The following is a 23259-nucleotide window of genomic DNA, read 5'->3' on the forward strand; positions in this document are numbered from 1 at the left end:
AATGAAAAAATATTCTAAGAAGGTCAATACAGCTTTAAACAGTAACTCTTAAGCTTTATTTTTTGTAAGTCATAACAGTCTTTTTAAAACCCACGACCTTTAAAATGGATAGACCGATTTTCATCAAACATGTCTCAGAACAGAACCCTCGTACATAATTCACCTTTCATTAAAAATCAAAAGAAATAACTGAATATTAGTACGAAAACCATGAATATATTAGAAAAAACCTGGGTTTTTTTTTATTATATCAAAGACGAAAACGTTTCATTAAAATAACGCACAATAATCTTCCGGTAGCTACAAACTTTAAGAAAAAATCATTTATATAATTAGAAACGCGTCCAATTCATACCTCATATAATCGTGGGCAATTCGAATTTGTACTACTTATTGTTACTGTATAGCTACCTTTTATTTAGGTCGGACTTTTTGTTTTGTTTACTTTTTATTTTGGAAAGGATCTTGTGTAAGAGCTCACATAACTGCATGCGACTTGGTGTGACCTCTTCGGTCGTTGTACGTTGCGTCATGAGGCGAGCGCTCGTGCTAAGTTGAGGGACTGAATTGGACGTTCATAAAGTAAATGAATTGCTTTTTAGTTGGTAAATGTCAGATGTAGGAATAAGAGTGTTCATTCCGTGTTTTGTGATGGTAGGGAGTTAAAGATTAATTCTGTACAAAATCAATTTTTTGGTCGGACGCGAAGTTAGAATTTATAAGTCGCGCTGGTAAATTGAATTGTCAAGAAAAGCTACGTGGCCTGACGAAAAGAAATGCTATATATTTGAGCTAATCGAAACTTAATTGATCAGCTGCAACGCTTGTATATTGTAACTTGTTCTTAAACCTAGTAGTTAAGTAGTATCAACTCATATGTGTTAAACTTATATTTGTATCTAATACTGACCCGGTACTTATGATACCGGACTAGATTTCCCTTTCACTAACATGTTTGATACAGCGTTAGCTATCAAATAAGGATGTAAAGATAAACTCCAAATGAGTTCCATAAATTGCAAAGGAAAAAAAAACATTTTCAACATTACATTTTCAGTACATAAAAGGTGTTATTATTTTCGTTAATTTAGGATAACTCACGTACGTGAGATGGGGAAGTTAAGCAGCGTATGAGTAGGCCCCAAGCGCGGCCAGTCGCTGACCGCGCGCCTCTGCGTCAACTCGTGCGCAGCTCGCGCAAGCAGTGTTAGTGATCGCTAGTGATGACAACTGATTGGACCATTTAGGATTCATTGAGGAGGTCTCGACCTCGCATCCTGCGATACTTGCGTGTACGCGTGTGAAATGGTGAGTATTTCCGCCTATCCTGTATTTACAATCACGGCCATTCATAATAATGTTTGACGGTAATTTTATTTGTGTTGTGGTATATAAAAAAACATAGGTAGTGTTTTGTTTTGGCAATGAACGGTAGCTGCGATTTTTTATTGTTTATTTCCGTGTAACATTCGAATAAACAGCTGTTTTTCTGTAAAATAAAAACGATAGTTATTTTCCGTTTATTGCCAAATATTCCAATTTGAATATTCCACAATATCCATACATGATGCGTATCTACCTGCGTCCTTCAGTATTCATAAACTTGGTGATTGTTATTCAAAAATGCTTTCTTGATTCCGCTTGTTAAATGCTAGCCATGTTCTAGAGTTAACAAAACAATAGAGGTTTGTCATTGAAAAAGATTTTTACATACAGAGAGCCGTGAAAAATGTGCAAAATATTTAAATAAGATGAATGTATATATATAGATAAATACTTTTCTTGTCAAGGTAAATGTGTTATAATAAGTTAAAATATAATTACAAGCCTTTAGTGTTTGGTACTTTTTAACCGACTTCCGAAAAAGGAGGAGTTTGTCAGTTCGTTCGCATTTTGTTTTTGCGTGTTGCTTCAGAACTTCGGAACTGGATGACCCGAATTTGTTTATTCTTTTCTTCATTTAAGATAGCTTAGTGGTTTTGATTTAATGTCAGTTTTTTGTTCCCTTGCACTCAAACTGTTTATTCGGTTGTTCTGGGGCATATAATGTCTTATGTTATGTATATGTTGATAATAAAGACTTTTGTTTGATTCTTGTGGTTTTAAAATTTAATTGATGTCTTTAAAAGAGAAAACTAGTTAGTAATTGATTTAATAATTAAAAACTGAGTTATTACCCGATAACTGTATCTACAATGGTGTATCATCTATTAAAAAGGTTTCACTTTGATAGCTGCCGCTTATCTATATCAATACTAAATTAATACATATTACTAAATTAGATATTATTTTTTTTTAGTTCCACCTTGCTCGAGGGCAGAACGCCGGAGGCGTGGAACGGGGGTGTTGTGGTACTTTTCTTCAAGAAAGGTGACAAGACCTTGTTGAAGAACTACAGGCCCATAACACTGCTGAGTCACGTCTATAAGTTGTTTTCGAGAGTTATCACGAATCGTCTTGAACGCAGGCTCGATGACTTCCAGCCTACCGAACAAGCCGGTTTCCGAAAAGGCTATAGTACCATAGACCACATACATACGCTGCGGCAGGTTATACAGAAGACCGAAGAGTATAATCGGCCACTTTGCTTGGCGTTTGTGGACTATGAGAAAGCCTTCGATTCCGTCGAAATTTGGGCAGTCCTTAGGTCTCTCCAGCGGTGCCGTATTGACTATCGGTACGTCGAAGTGTTGAAGTGTTTGTATAGTAACGCCACCATGTCAGTCCGAGTACAGGAGCATTGCACGAAGGAAATCCCTTTAAAAAGAGGAGTACGACAGGGAGATGTCATATCTCCGAAACTGTTCACAGCTGCTCTAGAGGATTCCTTCAAGCTTCTGGAATGGAAAGGACGAGGCATTAATATAAATGGCGAATACATCACTCACCTTCGGTTTGCCGACGACATCGTGGTCATGGCAGAATCGCTGGAAGAACTAGGGCAAATGCTCGGAGACCTCAACAGAGTATCACAACAAGTGGGTCTCAAAATGAACATGGAAAAAACTAAAATTATGTTCAACGTCCATGTTAGACCCACCACAGTCACTGTTGAGAACTGTGCTCTTGAAGTTGTACACGAATACATTTATCTAGGACAGGCAGTCCAGTTAGGTAAGTACAACTTCGAGAGAGAGGTCAGTAGACGGATCCAACTCGGCTGGGCAGCGTTCGGTAAATTGCACAACGTTTTCTCGTCCAAAATACCTCAGTGCCTTAAAACAAAGGTGTACAACCAGTGTGTGTTACCAGTGATGACTTACGGCTCTGAGACGTGGTGCTTCACGAAGGGACTTTTCCACAGGCTCAAAGTCGCTCAGCGAGCTATGGAGAGGGCTATGCTCGGCATTTCTCTGCGGGATCGAATGAGAAATGAGGAGATCCGTAGAAGAACGAAAGTCGCCGATATAGCCCGTAGGATTAGCAAGCTGAAGTGGCAATGGGCGGGCCACATAGCGCGAAGATCGGACGGCCGATGGGGCAGAAAAGTTCTGGAGTGGAGACCACGTACCACCAAGCGCAGTGTGGGACGGCCACCTGCCAGATGGACCGACGACCTGGTTAAAACCGCTGGGTTCCGTTGGATGCAGGTGGCAACGAACCGGTCGCGCTGGAGAAATTATGGAGAGGCCTACGTCCAGCAGTGGACTGCTATGGGCTGACATGATGAAATTAATACATACAATTAATACATAAAGCTGAAGATTTTGTTTGTCTGTTTGTTTGTTTGAACGCGCTAATCTCAGGAACTACTGGTCCAATTCGAAACATTCTTATTGTGTTGAATAGACCATTCGTCGAGGAAGGTTATAGGCTATATATCATCACGTTGCTAATAGGAGCGAAGATACAATGGAAAATGTGAAAAAAATAGGGCAGGTATAAATCATAACTAAGATATAAGTAAGTTATGATTTACACCTGCTCTATTTTTTTCACATCGCGGACGAAGACGCGGGCAACAGCTAGTTCTTTATAAACGGTGCGTAAAACATCGATATTGTCTATTGCCTATTAGATGTCCGCTGCCAGTCAGCTGTTGTTATTTTTTCACAAAACCTAATGTCTGCATGATGTAATTAACCAGCCAGTAGTTACATAAGCTCGAGAAAGGAGTTTATTTCATATCGTTTAATATTCCTTACTGCTGTTGACTGAACAATACTGTTTGTTCTTATTTCTATTGTTTCCTTATTCAATACAAACAGTTTTTATTATCTGTATTCATTACCAGCGTGATTAACAATGTATAGATGCGGTTTTTTTTATTCCTGATGATAGGAGCTGATTAGAAATGCATGTTTTATCCGCTATATATGTAACTAGCTTTTCGCCCGCGGCTTCGCCAGCGTCGAGGTCGGTTATATCACGTTTCCAAGAGAACTCTTCAAAAGTCAGGGATAAAAACTATCCTATGTTCTTTCTCAAGGTCAACTCTATATCTGTACCAAATTTTATTAAAATCAGTTCAGTGGTTTAGACGTGAAAGTGTAACAGACAGACAAACAAACAGACAGTTACTTTCGCATTTGTAATATTAGTAGGGATTATTGTAGGAATACTACTCATAAAATGAGAAAGTGTATTTTTTTTCTCTTTTATAGTCTTACTCCTAAGCAATGTTTTTCGAATTCTGTTAAATCTGATCTCTAATCTGTTTAAAAGCTTCATCTTTAAGTGACACGAATGACCGATATCTGCGCAAGTAAAGCCGGGAGCGAAAGTTAGTACAATAAAATCAGACTCTAAATGAATACCCAGCTCGTTACCGGTAGTTTTTTTGCCTTACCACTATTGCGGATGGTTTGCTAATAAAGAACAATACATTATTGTTTCATACTTGGCTTTGAACCTACCTCTTGGTGCGGTCATTCACCTGGTAGGTAACCATCAGTCAGTTGCTTTTTCTGAAATTGATTTTGTTGACTTTAAACAGAACTTTTTTATCAGTGGTTTTGATAGAATCAATAGTAATATCCAGACATGTATTCAGAGCAATTTTTTAAATAAATTGTGCGTTTTTTGAGAATGCGATTTAAATGATGTTCAAGCAGGGATATTGACCTTTTACGATCTCAGTATTATTAATTTATTCGACAATATTATGTAAGTTACAAACAAATTCAATGTTACACAAAATTCGGAAATACGTTTCATATTTTTTAAAGGACCTCCACACTAAGTTATTTCATCCTACCGAAAGGGGGCGTTTTAAAAACGTTTAAGTAACTAGCACAACAAATCAGAATACTTGTACAAAGATAATGGTCATTTCTTTTAAATACCCTTTCCAGGCAGAGCTGCGAAAAATTTAGTTAGAAAAATAGATAAGTGTTTTGTTTATTATTCTTCAATATACATTTTAGAAAGAATAATAAACATAACAATGTTTTACGGTAATATTAATAAACATATCTACACACAACAAACAAACAAAATTTCATGTGCACGGATTGGTATATCTTTCCATTCCACAGCAGATTCATTGTAATATATGTTGTTACATGCATTACTAAAAACCGTACCTATAACTACATCCTACAAACAAGTATCTTATACGTATACGCATAAGAACAATTTTTACCTAAATTCATTTTGAGAATTTTAAGACGTGCTAATAGAATAACAATCATTGTATCAATCACACTCTTCCCGTCTTGAAATTCTTTCGTATCCGGTTATTCAATGTGTGAACGAAATGCACCATTTTTTAGGGATCCGTACAAAAACAGCAAACAAAACAGCTAGACTAACTAGTTATCTCTGTTATTTTTAAAACAACAAATAATAAAAGTTAATAGATTTAAAAATCACTCCGTATGTATAGTTGTAAATTACATTGTCATTGGGTTTGAGCAGCTTTGAAAATTTCAGCCTGCTAGCTTATCGGGTATTGCCCCAAAATTTAGTTGTAAAAATCCAACCGGAACAACAAACGAACAAGAATCGTGAGTGTATAAAACATGGGAATTAAGATAAAGAGGTAAAACAGACACATTAAAAAACAATTAATACAGTTAATTGTGACCAAAATATTTTCTAGTCCATTTGTACAGAACCCTCTCGCAAATCCCACTCGCTCTTGACCGGTTCTTTTCTGTAAACACAACAGCTAGGGTATGTTGAACACGAGTAATGATTTGTCATCGATTGTAACACAACAATGACTTATTCGATTTAAATGCCGTTTATGTTGCTTATTGGTTATGAAACAATAAAGATTACATTTCAATTTAACAAACGGGCAAAATGAGTGTGAACGGCGTTATCAACAAAGTCAATTTATTACTTTACCTATGATTTGGTGTAGTGTTAAATAAATTTTGAGGTTGCTATGTTTTTTTCTGTAAGAAAAAGACTCCCGATCTAAGGAGTTTAATTCTTGTGTCGCGGGGAGTTTCATAAACATTCAAGTCACATGCTAAAGACACCCATACTCAGGAAAGTGATTCGTGGATCACACAAACGCTTGTTCTACGCCGGGTTCAAATCCGCGAAACAGTGGGTGTCATGGTGGTCTCAACCATTCGGCTCTCCGTGCAGTAAACTGAAAATACAAATGATCCCTTAGAAAATTGAGTGAAACTGATTAACTAAACTTGTTTTTTCAAACAAAATTGTTTTTTCAAACTGGTTAAAAAGATCTCGAGTCACACGATTAAAATTCACGTGACTTTAGTATTTTAGCGTTTTCAATTGACGTTTACTATTTTACAAATGATATTTGGATAGAGCGGTAGGTTTCCTTACAATCGATGGCTATTTAGGTACTTCCGACCTAGTAATATTGAATGAAATACATTTTAATTTCTTTGCTGTTTAAACTTACTACTGAATTTTCATCGAAAGCACCTAAAATTTTATCTCGATAAAGTGTTAACGAATAAGATTTCGAAACGTATGTAATTACGTACTTAGAATGTTATAGTGTGATGATGCTGAGGAACAACACTTTCAACTTGAAGGAAAACATAACAACATTGATGAGATCTTCCCAAAAAGTGTAAAAACAAATAACAAAGGTGAGAACCGCATTATTATGGCACTTCGTAAGAGTCTCTCACGCTTCCCACGCGATATTCGACACAGAAACTGCATGTTTATAAAATATGTAGAAGAATATTTGAATCGTTTAGCTTCAGATTGCCATTAAGTACCACTGTGGACGGGTACGGTAGTGTTATATATGGAATTTGTCACGTATTTGGTTATCACGAGTCCAGAGACCTCCAAAAAATTAATAAAATTTTTAGTTTTATAATTCGAAAGGTATGATAAATAAAATAAAGGTTTTAAAAATAAATCCATCATACATGGTTATTATATTTTTTTATAATGGTGCGAAAATAATTAGTTACTTTAGAGCTCTTCTTCTTCTTCTTCTTAAGTAGTGACAGCGGTTGTTTAACACTTCTAATTTATTTGTCATTGATTTATAGTTACATATACCGTGTTTTGGAAGGAACGTTAAATTGGGCCCCGACTGTTAGTCATACATCTTTGTCAATCGTTACAGGTACTCAGAAGCTAGAAAGTCTGATAACCAGTCTTACTAAGATTATCGTTTTGCTCAGGTAACTGGGTAGACGAGGTCAGATAGGCAGTCGCTAATTGTAAAACAAAAGTTAGCAACATTCATAACCCAACCGACATAACCACGCGGCACCATTCGCCGTAACAAAATATATTCTGAAACAAATTCTCATATTTATGATAAGGGGTGTCGCCATATCGATTCGTTGCACTAAATCAATTTAGATGCTGTTGTTGTTTTAATGTAGTGCATAGCAATATGAGCCTTGTCGAACATATTAGAAATACAACCATGAATGGAAAAAAAATTGTTTTCGTTGACTTAATTCACCTGTGTCGATATTCAATTGCGTGGATAGCCGAGAGGTTTAGGTCACCACGCGAAATCCACTTTTGTGATGTGCCACGGGTTTGATCTACGGTCACATTGGATGGGTATTCCCAGATTTTCTTCTTCTTGCGGCGCCTTTCCAAATAGTGAAGGTTAGCAATCAGCTTGTTGTAGACCTCCTGAAGCAGGTCGTATTCTTAGATTGTTTAAAGCCATTAAAAAAAATTACTTCATAGTTAGATGTTCCGAAATATAGGTATTTGTCCTCGACTTAAAATAGAACTAACTGGTGTACGGGTTTTGTCAGTAATTCAGGGATACAGGGGCGGTACCAGTAGTCAGTTACATGATAAATATGCGAAAACAATTATAACGTGTGTTTTTGTTTTGTCAGTATTTTTTTAAAACGACTCCCGCACTAAGGAATTTAGTCCTTGTGTCAATGAACATGCGCAATGGCACCCAGACTCAGAACAAGCATTCGTGGATCGCACAAATGCTTGTCCTACGCGGGGATCGAACCCGCGACACGGTTTGGTGTGGTGGCTTCAACCACTTGGCTATCCGTGCAGTCAAACTAAAAACTAGAATAACAGTTAGAAACTATAATATCCATGCTTTTTGAGAAAGATAGGAAAAAAAAATGTTTTTTTTTTATCACATAGGTATGCAAAGCATCTGCGTTACTTGTTAACCAACCAAATTAATAAGGACCCTTTATTTGTTTCGCAGTCGGTGAAGACGGTGGTCGGTTTAGTCCTGGCGCTGCTGAGCAGCCACACGGAGTCCTCACCATACATATCGAGTGGCCTGAAGACGTTCTCTCTTGAAGATGTAGTCCCACTCACTGTCAGCTTCTTCCCTGAACAGCTGTCCGTACAATGGATCTCAGGTATGTAGCAAATACATACAACATTAGGGATTTGCAGTGAAATTTTCTGGACTTCAAAAGAGACTGTGACCCCTGATATTGTTTCTCTGGTTTGTTTCGACATTTCTTCTGAGGGTAGTCAGATAGGAAATGTCGACTCCAGCGTTCTCAAAAAAAGAAGACATGTAAAAGTGATGATATGTCCTACTTACAGAATAAATGGTCATTTACAAAAAATAGGGGTGAATTACTACCGCTCAAAGTAAGAAGTTTTTAAGTTTCTTGCCGGTTTTTCTTAACAGAAATTATATTTAGAACCGTTACTTAGAGCCGTGACTATACATACATTCAACGTTTTAGAGTGCCTAAAACACACTTTAATTTTGTGTCCCTTTCTAGTCAGTATGCAAAATATAATATTAAGTATATAAAAAAATGTTTTGTTCTCGTTAATTTTTTTCGTTATATAAAATCTACAAAACAAAAACGATATTTCTAAGTAATTGATAGATACTCATTTTGACATTTTATATTCCAGACAGTGAATACATTTACAAGGAGCCGGGACTTGGCGTGTGGAAGTTCAATGCGAAACATGAGACATACTCAGCCATTCTAGATGAAACTGACCTGGTAAGCGTTACTAAACAATCAAAGATTCTAAAAGAATTAACGTTGACAGTTTTTATTTAATACTTCCAAAACAGACGTTTTCCCAGTATATTTACTGGCTTCAGAATTCTAACCGCTAGCGTCTTTGGAAGACTTTGACGTTTCATACCCACCTGTGACTCAAAGACTAGTTTGTTGGTCTCGTGGTTAGTAGCCCTGGGGCCCGATTCTGCTATTTATAATTACGGATGAATGGTCGTGGGTTCGATTCCCACAAATGTTTGTGACAACGATCATTCGTCCCGTGTCGAAATATATAAGTTTGTTTATCAGTTGTCTAGTACTCGTGAAAGCTTTGCTTAGTATAAACTTGATGGCATTGTGTGAAAGTTGTGGAATATTACATACCTTAAAGCATTTTATTGATTGGCTTGGCTCAGGAAAGGAAGGAAGGCTGGCAGTACCTACTAATTTCAACTTCATCAGTATCGTAATTCGCTTTAGTAAAGCGTGGTAATGATTTCCACTTATTTGAAATCTATTGTGTTCGTTAAAATGATAATGGCCATATCACCTAACTACAGCATGACACTGAAGTACGAAACACAACAACAATTTCAGTGGAGTATAATCTTGATAGTTCATTTAGGATAACTCACTCGTTTCTCTTGAAAAAGTTCCTGTGTTTTTAATTAACTAACATTTTTAAATTTAAATCTTAATGAAAATGAAACGTATTTAAATTTATGCAAACAAATATTGTAGCGTATGTAATTTAGTTAAACCAACAATGATTTCTTGAAATTGCACATTTGTGCTAGTAAACTATGTTTCTTTATATAAAATTCATACATTTTTTGTCCACAGTTAAAATTAAGCAACTACTCGATTTCAACGTTCTCCCAGGACCTGAAATACTTGTTGGTGACGACAAACAAACAAAAAGTAAGTCTCATTTTCATTGTATTTTTATCAAGGTTAACCAACAGCTTCTGACATTTGCCTTACGCAGACGCCAATATAGGTTAACCAGCTCTTATAATGTATTTCTAGCTATTGTTCGTAGCTTGGCGAATAGGTTATATCTGTAAGTACATCACCCTTACGCAGTCGGATAAAAGTAGCCTGTGTGTTAATCCAAGGTGTCAGCAACCTCCATGCAAAATTTCATTCAAATCAGATAGCAAACATAGACGTATACTCCCGGTAACACATACATACAAACATACTTCTGCATTTGACTTAAGTCTGATAAAAATCTGTCAGATCTCACAAAAGAATGAATTCATTATACAAGAAATTACACCTAAGGACATAATATAAGGATATTATATGCAATAAAAAATTAATAGTAAAATACACATTAACATTAATTTTAATAGTCACAGTAATTTATTAATAATATTATTTAAAATTAATCTAATATTTTTATAAATTACACGTGCATGCAACTCGTGCGCTTCAGGAAATATTAAACATTTTGGATTCTTACGGGTATTTATAATAAATTATGAAATTGCATTAAAAATGGTAGCCGACCCCAACATAGTTGGGAAAAGGCTAGGCCGATGGTGATGATGATGATGCATTAAAAAATGACACTGGTAGTGCTAGGTTCCTAGGTTTTGTAGAATTATTGATATTTATTTGAGTATAACTCAAAATGACTGTTTCTTAATGAATAAAATATATTATCTCGTTTCTTGTGAAATGATCAAATAATGAACTGTTAATTAGCTTTGTCGCAATCAAGACTCACACTGTTTATTTAATTTATGATCAGCCACTTCTACAAGAAGACCTTATTTTATTTTTTACTTAAATATCGGAGGCAGTGTGAAATTTACAATTGTTTATTTCATAGTAGTGCGCTCACGCGTATTTGTTGGAATAGGCCGAACAATTTCGGACTCAACTGTAGTCCTTAATCATGAGATGACGCGGCGTCGGGGTCGCGAAATAAATAATTATTAATAAGCCTCACGAAAGCATGAGGTTGGTATTTATAAGCGGCTAAACGATGTTAAATCCTTTTATTTAACTAATCAATAAATGGCAATAAATAGGTGTTATGTCTTGAATATACAATCATTTTAAAAATTCATTTCTAACATTCTCTAAACCTGTGAAATGTCAAGTTACCACACTCCAAGAGCATCATGTAACAGTCTGAAGAAATTTCAATTAACCTCTTAACAAATGCAGAGATGTGACACTAATTTTATTATTGCAGGTATCTTGATCCATCGATTACGTAATCTATTACGTGGACTTATCTAGATTACCTAGTTGACAAAAGCGGTGTTTTTGTTAAGACGGTTGATCGCTTAGCTAGAAAAAAAAAAACTACTTCGCCAAACTTGATGATATTTATGGTACCAAGTGGCAGCGATTTTACGTTAAATAAAGAAAAAAGGCCTTCGTATCTACCTTAGGTATTAAAATCCCAATTGAAATTAATAATAGCGTGATTATTCAACGGCCTTCAGTACAATCTGCACAAAAATACAAAGTCTTAGTTTTTCAAGTTGGCAACTCTTGACATAATGCATTCGCAAACCGGATTACCTTTTACTTTCGAGCGCTGTCAGATTCTTTGCGAGAAAAATTCTTTATTAGTACCCGAAGTACATTCCCAACGTTTTTCTTATAAGGTTTGGGAATCTCTCGTCATGATCTCTGTGTTAGCACTCTTTGAGAAAATTATTAAAGAGGAATGCAAAAAAGATGTCTATCTAAATGAACTGAAATAAATTCCTTCAAATTGTTTCAAGAAAATTCAAAAGTAGGTACAGTGAGGAACAAAAGTGAATGAACGAACCGATTTAAAATGATTTTAGTATTTTTCAGTGGAAGATAGAAAATTACTGTCTCATGTGTTTTATACATATTTAAGGTTTCAAACCGATTTATAAACGAATGGCACGAGAGCAACCCTTCGATTTTGTGGTGGAAATTTGATTTAAATTGCTGATTGTGTTAACCATCTTTTGTTGCTAACTGCATTCGTGGGAACCTTTTGTTTTTAGTTATAAAAGTTTAATAAGTCCTAAACATATTCATAAAATTCTTACGATGTGAAAAGTCAAGGAAATAATGTTGAAAAATAAATTTCACGATTCAAGATTTCCAAACATCTCTGTTTGCAATTTTCTCGTTGCGTTTCATTAAAAACTGTGTAAACTGCGATTAAATGTATATAAAATGCATAGTTCTTGGGTGCGTAACTCTTAAATTGCAATTAACACCAGTAGCGTGTCTTTTTGCGACTGTTTTCACGTGATATTGAAAATATGGAAAATGTTTATAGGGCTTTCACATCTGCTTATTGTTTTTAAGGTAAAATATTTGTATATTCTTTCGATTACTTACATCAGAAATTGATATCCGGGTCCATTTATTTCTATAACTTGTTTTTTAAAACATAAAAAAATAAAACCATTAAACACGAATTTTAATTCAACACTTATTAATAAAAATAACATTTTTATAGCTGTTTACGTGCATGAATAGTTCTAACACTTCATTAAAATAAATACCCCATTAATTGTGTCAGTCATTAATTATGCAAAATAATTTCTTAACGACAAACACCACACAAACTACATATGTATGTACCTAAATAAGTAATACTTAGCAATGATTTGTAAGATATTGATTATGAATAATCTCTGTATAATAGGACAATGGTACACTGCATTGCAATAAGAACTTAAATTTTATGGAAATAACATACATCTTAGACAAGTGACATGATTTTGACTTGTCAGCGCAATAATTATGTAACGTAGTTTTTTATTTTCTTTATAAAAACGATTTCAGCATTAAGAAATTGAATCCTTGTGTCGCGGGGGTTTTCACAAACATTTAAGTCACATGCTCACTCCCAGACGCAAGATAGCATTCGTGGATGACACAAATGCCTATCCTACGCGGGGAACGAACCCGCGACACATCGCGCGTCTACGTCGCGCGTCACCGTCGTCAACGTCTCAACTACTCGGCTATCCGTTCCCGCTCGCGTTATCCTTTATTGTACTTAAATTTTATACAAACGAGATTATATTTTATTTATAGTAACATTCGTGGGTTTTATTCAGTAACAGTGACACTCCCTTCTGTTCAACGTAAAGAAGGAGTCATTTGATGATTTTTCATCCGGAAAAATGGTAGTATGTATATGCCATATAAATCCACTTTTTATGTTTTATATTGTAAATTGAGGAGTTACAATAAATTAAATGAACGTTTTTATAACTTCTTTTCTTTTGCTTATTAATTACTGTAGTTAGTAAAGAGAGTTATAGTTGACTTTAATAGTCAAGAAATTGAATATTTTCAGATTTTATCAGAGTTATTCATTCATGCACTATAAATTATTATTTGAAAACTGCGTATAAAAATTATCGAGCTGGAAAGTTAAGGAAAAGCATACTTTTAATGGCTTCACGGAAAACGCTGGATTTCTATAATTAGTTATAGGTAAGCGTAGGCTATATTTATTTCTACTACACATCTTTAAAGTGCACAATTAGCTATAATTACGTACACGTAAAACTAGTCGATCATAATAATGTACGTAAGTTTAAAGATGAGTAGAAAAAATGGAAAATGTTAGGTGTAATCTTTGTCAGTGGGTTACGATTTCCACGATTTTTTTTTTGTTTTATTTTGGATGATACTGGTCAGGGCAGTTAGTTCCACTAGTCGCCAGCTAGCTGCGCAAGCATGAAATATTATAGTGCACAGTTGTGTGCCCAAGTACAGGTGCACTCTATTTTCTAACACTTTCATAGCCTAGTGGGATGGTTATCCGACACAAAAGAAGAGAAGTGAGGGAGGTGCAAGATCTAAATCTTCACGTACCTTCCGAAACAATGACTGCTAATTGATGATATGACGAGAAAGAGACATAATTATAGTCAGAAAACCAGTCAGGCGATTCGGTGCCTATTCTAATATAGGAATTTAAAATAAATCTTTGTATATTGTTCTTTCTAATCTATATACAATACAATATACAATCTATATACAATATTTTAAACGGAATATTTTTTTTGTTTGAACTTAGCTTTAGAAACTATTGGCATGATAAACAAATCAGTATAAGATAGCCCATAAACCACTACGCTATGATCAATAGGAGCAGAGCAGTAACGAAATATATTAGATACAAAAACGGTGAAAATATACGTGTACTCTGAAACTATTAATTCCTTTAAGAAATTCTTAACTTATATCTTAACAACCACGCGGATAAAGTCACGTCAAACATCAACTGTTAAATATAGCCTTAATTTACTTTGGTATTATAGAGTGCATTTGTGCAACATTCGCTAATGGCCCGACTCCCTTCTCTCACTTGCGACACACGTTATTCAATCCGTCAGGTCAAGGCGTGTCTAATTCTAAGACGTGCCTAGGAAACATGTCACTTGTAACTATGAAAATAGCAATAGAAGGCATAATGTATGCGCTTAACTAGGCTTTGTGAGAATATAAGATAAATACACCTTAGATAAGGGCCTTCGAATTAAAGTTATCATAATCGAATCCTTGCCAAAATTAAAAAAAAATGTTGTAGTATTAAGGCAATAGTTTAACAGAAAAATATGATTTACATGTAAAAATACTCGAATTTTCCGGAAGGGTTATTATGTATGCAATGTATGTCACAAAAATGATAGTCTCTCAAAGAAAAAAACATTTTTGACAGCGATGTCAAAGGTGATCATGGCTAATGCGTATGTTGGCGTTGTTGCAATGCCGACTTCGCCCGCCTGAATGTAAAAAAGTACTGTAAAACGTATGCATTTAGCCTGTGTGTTAATAATTTAAGGTTTCTGCTAACTCTATATCTGTCGAACCATATAAGCTTATCTTTAGCCTCAGTGCGAAACTATCAGTCTTGCGAGTGAACAGTTTTTGTATTACTTAACATTAGCTAACTCTTGACAGTCTTACCAACACAATATGAATTTCAAATGATTCTTATCAAGTCCTGGTATATTAAGTACAGTCTTAACATGTCTGCGCTGTATTTATGAGTTCCTAGTTAATTAGTACACGTGTAAACTATTATAGACGCATGTTGTTTAATTAGCCTTGTGTCGCGTTTTGTTTACTGCTACGTCAACATCAAAATTCAATTTCATTCATCCAATTATTTGTTGCAATTATTCATCTAAGATGTTTCTTTACTCTTTAACCCAAAAACCGTTGAACGGATCTGCACAAAATTTGGAACACAGATAGTTTATTACCTGGATTAACACATAAGATAGGACTTTTTCTTATTTTAGATAATTTTCGGTTAATAGCAGGTGAAGTGATTTGCATAAGAATACCATTAAAGTTTGCTATAGATCGTGTAACAGGCAACAATAAAATTTAATAGAACACCTTTAATATTCCAGAAATACAGACACTCGAACACCGCAGAATATTGGGTGTATGACCTTGACACCAAGTAAGTTATACTTTAAAATTATAGTCACTTGCAAAACTAGACGTGATAATTAAACAGAATTAATTCTATGTTATAATCAAACACTTAACATGTCGTAATAATATGACATCATGTCTAAAGTTCGCTGGATCTCACTCGCTCTGGAAAAATTCTTGCATGTTGAATATAGGCAGGTTTAAGGAGATAGCAGAATAACTTTAACTATTAACTATTAAGAGAACCTGTTAGATCCTGGGCCAGGATAAAGCTAGATAGAGTAGATGGGCCTATATAGTAGTACAGACGCGATTATAAAGAAACATGTTGCCATTTTTTTTGCGTCTTTGCACTATGCTTTGTGTCATTTTTAGAACTGCTTTGGATCAGACTAAGATTTATATAAAAAAATACTCTATCAAAATTCATCTCTGTATATTACTATGAGAAACAAAAATCAGAAGTTTAAATAAACAGCACAATCTTGCCAGGATAATTTCAAAGCTATTTCCCGATTTCAGATCAATTATAAGGCTCGGCAAGAAATCTCTGGACGTCGTAGTGTGGGGCACGGGCCGCTCTCTCGCCTACGTTCGGGAATGCAACGTGTATTACGTGCACGATGTGGATACTGATAATGCTGTGGCCCTGACCAGGGACGGCAAGCCCGGAGAAATATACCACGGGGTCACTGACTGGCTTTATGAAGGTAGGAAGCAATTATATTGGAATGTAGTTGCTGTTCGAGACAACCTAATAATGAATCAAGTAAAAAAGGTAAAAAAAGGTTGGATTGAAAACAGTCTCGAAGTAGCTCGGAGACATAAGTTTTGAAATGTCAGCAGGAAGTATATATGAGTAAACGATAAACTTCTTTATAATGGCTAGACTTGTCTCCACGAGTCAATTAAAGACGAATGATATAATATTATCTCATATTCCAAGTGTGTTTTAAGTTTAAAATTCTTCTAACCGTACAACAAGAATCTAAGTTTGTATTAAATTGAAGAGTTAATATTATTTTTTTGTTTTAGAGGAAATGTTCAACGCTGCCGAAGCCATGTGGTTCTCACCCAAAGGTAGCTACTTAGCAGTAGCGACGTTCAATGACACGAATGTGGAGACAGCTACATATCCCTACTACGGTCAGCCGTCCGACCCAAGTAACCAGTATCCTGAAATAGTCCACTTCAAATATCCAAAGGTAAACTAGCAGTTTGCCGATAGCTTTTTTGTTACGTCGTTAGATCCCACCCTGTTCAATCAAGTATTATATTTACTACTATGATAATAAGAATGAAAATCAGATCTGGTTTTACAGAAGTCTGATCGGATGAGTAATACGTACAGACGTGCAGTAGTTGAATTGTTTGAGAAAGTTTCCTAAACATTTCATATATCTTCCGAAATTTGACAAACTTTGTAAAGTGTAAGTTAGGGAAATTGTGGACAAAGAATCTCTAACAAAAGCATTTCTTGTCAGGCAGGTCGACAAAATCCGGTGGTTGGATTACGTGTCTTCAAACTGGACGATCTTCGCGGTGAACCATGGAACATACCAGCACCAGTTGACATTGTCGGCTTAGATCACTACTTAGGCAGAGTTAACTGGGCATCCGAACAAAACTTAATAGTATTGTGGCTGAACAGGCGACAAAACATCAGCGTACTAGTCAACTGCGACTTGGAGAAGGATAAATGCAGTATAGTAAAGGAACATTCTGAGTCAAATGGATGGATTGATGTCAGGTCACCCTTCTTTGACAAATCAGGGAACAAGATGCTAGAAATTCAGTACTTATTTAACGGCGACCAAAGGTTTCCACATGCCGCAAAATTTGACTTCTTGTCTCTTACAACTGAAGACCTCAGTCCTGGAAACTCGACGGTGACTGAGATATTGGGATGGAACCAAGCGACTGATACTGTGTACTACGTGGTGTCTCCTGGGTACGTGCCCTGGCTGCGGCAGATGTGGGCTACCTCTGGAGGAGTGGTCCGATGTGTGTCCTGCAGGGAACCATCTTGTCACCACGTCTCTGCGTCATTTTCGCCAGGCGCTAGTTTCGCAATTGTCACATGCAGCGCTTCTTACAATCCACCGAAAATCTTCTTATATAATAGTAGGGTGAGTTATTAATTTATTTAGAAGTATTTGTCATGCTTTCATATATCAAATCCATTCAAGAAACTATTAATATTGTATATTTCTTACAGCAAGACACTTTCAAACTGATCAAAGATAATACAAGACTGAAGGATAAATTAAGGCAATACAAGTTACCGATGATACTGTTTAACGTGGTAGCGATGGGGGAGGCTCCCTTAGGCCATGTGAAGCTCTTACTGCCACCGAATATGAAGTCAGGAGTCAAATACCCAATGGTGGTGAGAGTCTATGCTGGACCTGGTACAAGCCGGGTGAAAGATAATTTTGATTTAGGTAAGACCCATTTATAAGACCCATTTATTGAATTACTGACAAAATAATAAAAAATATAAATATTTCTAGTAGGCCTAAAGTAGCGGTTAAGGGAAGTTAAATTACACGACTAGCGAAGCTTGATGCGCAGTTCCTAAATGTACTTCCCATGGAAAATAATTAGCAAAGCGGATAAGTTAATCTCTTTGATATTAACAATTGTACAAGTTCATAGATATGTTTCAAAAATCGTAGGATAGGCACTGAGAAAAGAAGGATCTACATTTCCATCTAAAACGTAGGTAACACCTATATATGTGCAAATTTAATGTAGAACATCTGGAGGACATGAAAAACTTTGACTGTAACCCACATTGTATGGAAATAAAATGTCGACGTTCACTTTAAACAAGAATTCCAATAACCAGCTAATAAAAATAACTTCTACCACATATTATACACAGAAAGCTATTCGTGGTCTTTATGAATAAAAGTTAAATGTGTTTGAGGGCGCATGCAGTACAAGTTGATGAGAAAGCCGTAATTCCAAAAGTTATATCAGAAGTTTCCGCCCCGAACAAGACTTCGTTTGCCATCGTGAACGTTAAATAAATACTGCACACAACTGCTCATATTTTCGTTGTTCTAACCAATTTTGAATGCTGACGTGGTTTGTTAAAAGCCTTTCATATTAACAAAGTTATTGTAGTTTCAAATTTGCATATTTGCTGAAATAGAATTTCAAAGCTTTTTATCAAGCGAATTATTTGCTGTTCTGATTTTCTGTATTCTGATCTTAAATTTACAACTAACATTTTCATTGCATAAGAGGATATATTCGACTACTGATTCTGCACCTTTCGATTTCACTCCCATCCTATCCTAGGTATGAGTGTAAAATTCACCTTGCATCAAATTATCCTCTTTGACACTCTTCTGTGATAAATATATCATAACCATCCAAACAGTTTTATTATAAATAGTTTTAAATAACTGTTTCAGAATATTACAATACGTACTTAACGACGAACAGGAGTTATATAGTAGCGTCTATTGACGTGCGAGGGTCTGGAGTGGTTGGTGTTGAGGCCATGCATGCCGTCAACAATGCACTCGGCACCGTCGAGGTTGCTGACACTTTGACCACTATCAGGTATGTTTGGAAATCTTGCTTAAATATTTCCAGCTCAACATTCTAATACGGATGTATGGGTGTTTGTTACTTTTTCACGTAAAAACTCCTGAACAGATTAAGTTGGTACAGCGACAAGCTGTAACTTGGAATAACACAAAAATGGTTTTAGGGGATGTAGGGCTATCAATGCAGTCTTTCTCCAAACTTAGCCAAACGCGATATCATTTATGTGGATTATGCATAGGTACATACGAAGACTTTTTTAAGTAGGTACTTCTTTTTGCTTTTATGTTGTCCTTGTATTTTTAGTATTGTTTTCACATAGGATTATATATAATATATACTTAAATAAAATTCTTTCACTAATTATTTCACTTTATTTGACAGTAATCCGAAACCATTCAAGCTATAGCCAATTAACACTACTTATAGAAAAGGTCGTGTTAGATCACACCTAAAGCGTAAAATGCGAAACCTTATAATCTGATACGGTTAAAATTAGAAATAAAATAATTAAGTAACATGTCGCAATAATAAATCCCAATTTACAAAACAAATCATTTTTTCTTTAGAAGACTTTAATTATTAAAAAAAATTAGATGGATTAAAAAAATGGTTGAACTTTCAACCAATGACGTAAATCGTAAACTTCTTTTAAAACAACAAAAAAGACAAAATATCACACGACTCTGTTTGGAAATGCAAAAAAAATAGTCGTTGTATGTGACAGTGATGTTAAATCAATTTGCATAACTACTCCGAATGTGTAACTGGGCGTGACATCACCGTTTAATTACTCTCTGACTGTATACGCCAATTGAACTGTGGCTACCGGTTTAAATTATTGTTTAGCCCTCACAGAAAACAAATGACTGGCTGTTAGATGGTACTTGTTCTTAATCGCTAAATAGATTATAGCCTTAGTATTTAGGTGAAGTTCACGTGTTAGGGGATCATACAAAAAGAACAATGATAGTCCCTTATTTTTATAGTAACCATCGTGAGAATTCAGTATTAAATGATGCAACGGTTTACACATGCGTGTTTATCGGGTTTGCCCAACATTTTTTGGAACCATCTGTTTTGGAATTGGAATTCACCGTAGCATCATTTAAAAATTAATTAGAGCACCTTTTCGAAGATTGTATTTTTTTGTGAATTGTAGATCAGGGAACCCAAACCGACTCTTAAAGTGTATAGCAACTGTGGAAGAGAGACACCACTCTACTCAGTGTGATGCTATCTCGCTTACAAATTGCAAGCACATGCAAAAAGCTTTAAAACAAAACTATAACTCCTTATTAAGCCAAAAGCGTCCTGTCTTTTTGACATATCCAATTATCACCGCTTACTCCAGTCACTCTTTTTCCCTTTTAGTAATAAACCCAAGAATATTACTCATGTTTCACAGTTGGTATTGACTGAAAAAAATCGCAAGAATCCCATCAGATAGATTTCCAAAAAATATCGGACACGTATTTTTTCCATCATCCCGTAAACAAAAAAATGACGCTGATACAGCAAATTGAAATGACGTCACTTGTCAATACATTTTTACTGACAAGTGACACATTAGCCCCCACTTCCATACTTTTATCATATTTTTTTATTGATATGATAAATTGAAAATATGTATTTAAAAAATTTGGACATCTACCGGACGAATAAATATCTCTATTTAAGTCAAATACGATATAATGTGTTTGTCTTATAGTTCTTCGTTGTGAATTGAAATAACCTTTCATTTTGTTTCAGGAGTCTAGCGAGTGTATACTCGTTTATTGACCAGGAGCGTATCGGCGTGTGGGGCTGGAGTTATGGTGGGTTTGTGTCCACCATGATGCTGATCCAGGATGACCAGCGTACACTCAGTTGTGGGGCTGCCGTCGCACCTGTGACGTCATGGCTGTATTATGGTAATTATAATTATACACTTGATCGTTTAATACGCATGGAAAGCGTTGGTATAGGTCCGCACGCCAAATACACTGTGCGTGACGTAACGCTTGTGATTTGAATGTTCGCGACACATTAAGTTAATTTTCATTAAGTTTAATTGTTAATTGTATTTTTTTAAGCAATTGAAGTCATATTAGTGAATAGAAATAAAATTATCTTGTAGAGAAAAAGATTTTGTTACATTTTACTGGACCAAGATTTGTTTTATATAACTATTGATATTAGTCTTGTTTGTTTCAATCTCGAAAGCTGAGGTAAAGTAGATTTGTTGAAAAAAAAAAATATTATTTTCTAGATACAATGTACACGGAGCGTTACATGGACACTCCTCAAGCGAATCCGGATGGGTACGCGCGCTCTGACGTCATCCGTCAGGCGGAGAAGCTGCGCGGGCGCAAGTACCTGCTGGTGCACGGCACGGACGACGACAACGTGCACTACCAGCACAGCATGCTGCTCGCGAAGCAGCTGCAGCATAGTGATATCGACTTCGAACAAATGGTAAGAACCTCTTAAAAAGGCTTATCTGAAATATAGTTGAAGCATATGGATATAAATTAAAACAAAATTACGTAAATAATATAAATAATTTAAACGTCATAATAACAAGGGAATTCGACCTATTTTGGCCATCACTTATCACTTTTTAAGACAGTGGTTAGAACTGCTAGCATAAGTAACTGTACTCGTAGAAAGACAATATTTTGTAAAACATACACTCGAAAAACATTACCCTCCTTCTTTGGCAGTCGGGTAAAAAGAGCGTAATTATCGCCTCTAAACTGCTTTACGCTTGGCGATTTTTTGAGTTTTATAATAAAATTGAACAATTGGAAATAATGACATACATTATTTTGAACAAATACATGAAAAATAAGTGTTTTTGATGTGGAAAAAATAACAAACCCCACAGCGTGATGTTATTGCATTTTAAATTAAATTATTTTTATGACGTAGTAAAATGTTCTACTTCGTATTCATTCAGTCATTAATATTGGATGCAGAGGTTTCATATCTCACCAATCTTTCCCACAACGGCTGCAGTACACGCGAATATAGCCCTTAAATTATTACTTAAGCTTGAATTTCGTCGTTTTCAGAGCTACGCCGACGAGAAACACTCGCTTCTTGGAGTCAGTCGACACTTCTACCACATGCTGGATCGCTTCTGGACAAAATGCTTCGACTGCGAGTAATGAGGGGAGGAACTCCTGGATGCTATCGTTTCTACCGTGTGACAACAAGTGTAAGGGAGTCAAGGGACTATGCGTTGTCAAGATGTGATCTCTAAACTGAACGAAACAGAATATTTCCTTTGTATAGTGAAGTGTTATTAATGTAAGCATTATAGGTTATTGTTATTTATAAAGATACGCTTAGTAATTATATTCGATTGTGTTTTTTTTCACCTTAAACTCCATGGGATACCCAGATTTTCCAAGCAACTGGCAAAAATTACACATATCTTTTCCTAATACTTTGGCTGGTATCCTATGCAATACATGATAAATAGTAAAGTTCAATGCACGCTCCTTGCTTTAAAGAGGTCATCGCTCTGCAGCGTTACAGACTAAAATTTTATCTGTAATACCGAACGTGCTTTACGAGAACTCCCTATTCCAAGAAACTTTACAATAAGCGAGTCTAAAGAAAAATATACTTCATACAAGCAAGAAACAATTACTCAGTGTACGGTGCAAACTTTGAGAAGTACAGCAATTAGTGTGCCGCAAAAACAGTGGAAAAATCACAGCGGCGCCACATCGGTCCGGGGCCCGCGTACCGCTGCCAAATAAAACATTATCCGCTTCGTCCTCGCTTGCTCTTTTCCAAAGAACGCGTTACTACTAACATTAGTATGTGTGTTCACTAGATTTATATTCTACTTAAGGCGGTTTCATTGTTGTTGCTCAGTGTAAGATTTGTGCAGAGATGAGAGGAAAACTAAGTC

General features: G+C 35.7%; 1 protein-coding gene across 1 annotated transcript; it reads left to right on the forward strand.

The window, feature by feature from the left end:
- The first annotated feature begins 1069 nt into the window (after positions 1–1069).
- Positions 1070–22696, forward strand: LOC113501288 (venom dipeptidyl peptidase 4). The gene is made up of 13 exons (XM_026882394.1): positions 1070–1308; positions 8597–8756; positions 9274–9368; positions 10215–10292; positions 15764–15816; positions 16314–16501; positions 16827–16996; positions 17276–17920; positions 18010–18235; positions 19217–19367; positions 21105–21265; positions 21604–21809; positions 22409–22696. The coding sequence occupies exons 1-13, from the start codon at positions 1306–1308 to the stop codon at positions 22502–22504; spliced, it is 2232 nt and encodes a 743-aa protein (XP_026738195.1). The 5' UTR covers positions 1070–1305; the 3' UTR covers positions 22505–22696.
- The last annotated feature ends 563 nt before the right edge of the window (positions 22697–23259 follow it).

The sequence above is a fragment of the Trichoplusia ni genome, chromosome 15 (assembly GCF_003590095.1).
Source record: "Trichoplusia ni isolate ovarian cell line Hi5 chromosome 15, tn1, whole genome shotgun sequence".
Classification (NCBI taxonomy): domain Eukaryota; kingdom Metazoa; phylum Arthropoda; class Insecta; order Lepidoptera; family Noctuidae; genus Trichoplusia; species Trichoplusia ni.

Excerpts from the sequence above, each read along its gene's own strand:
- LOC113501288 (XM_026882394.1), top strand. Across the intron at positions 16,502-16,826 it reads CACTGACTGGCTTTATGAAG|AGGAAATGTTCAACGCTGCC; the intron begins GTAGGAAGCAAT and ends TTTTTGTTTTAG. Across the intron at positions 21,266-21,603 it reads GACGTCATGGCTGTATTATG|ATACAATGTACACGGAGCGT; the intron begins GTAATTATAATT and ends ATTATTTTCTAG.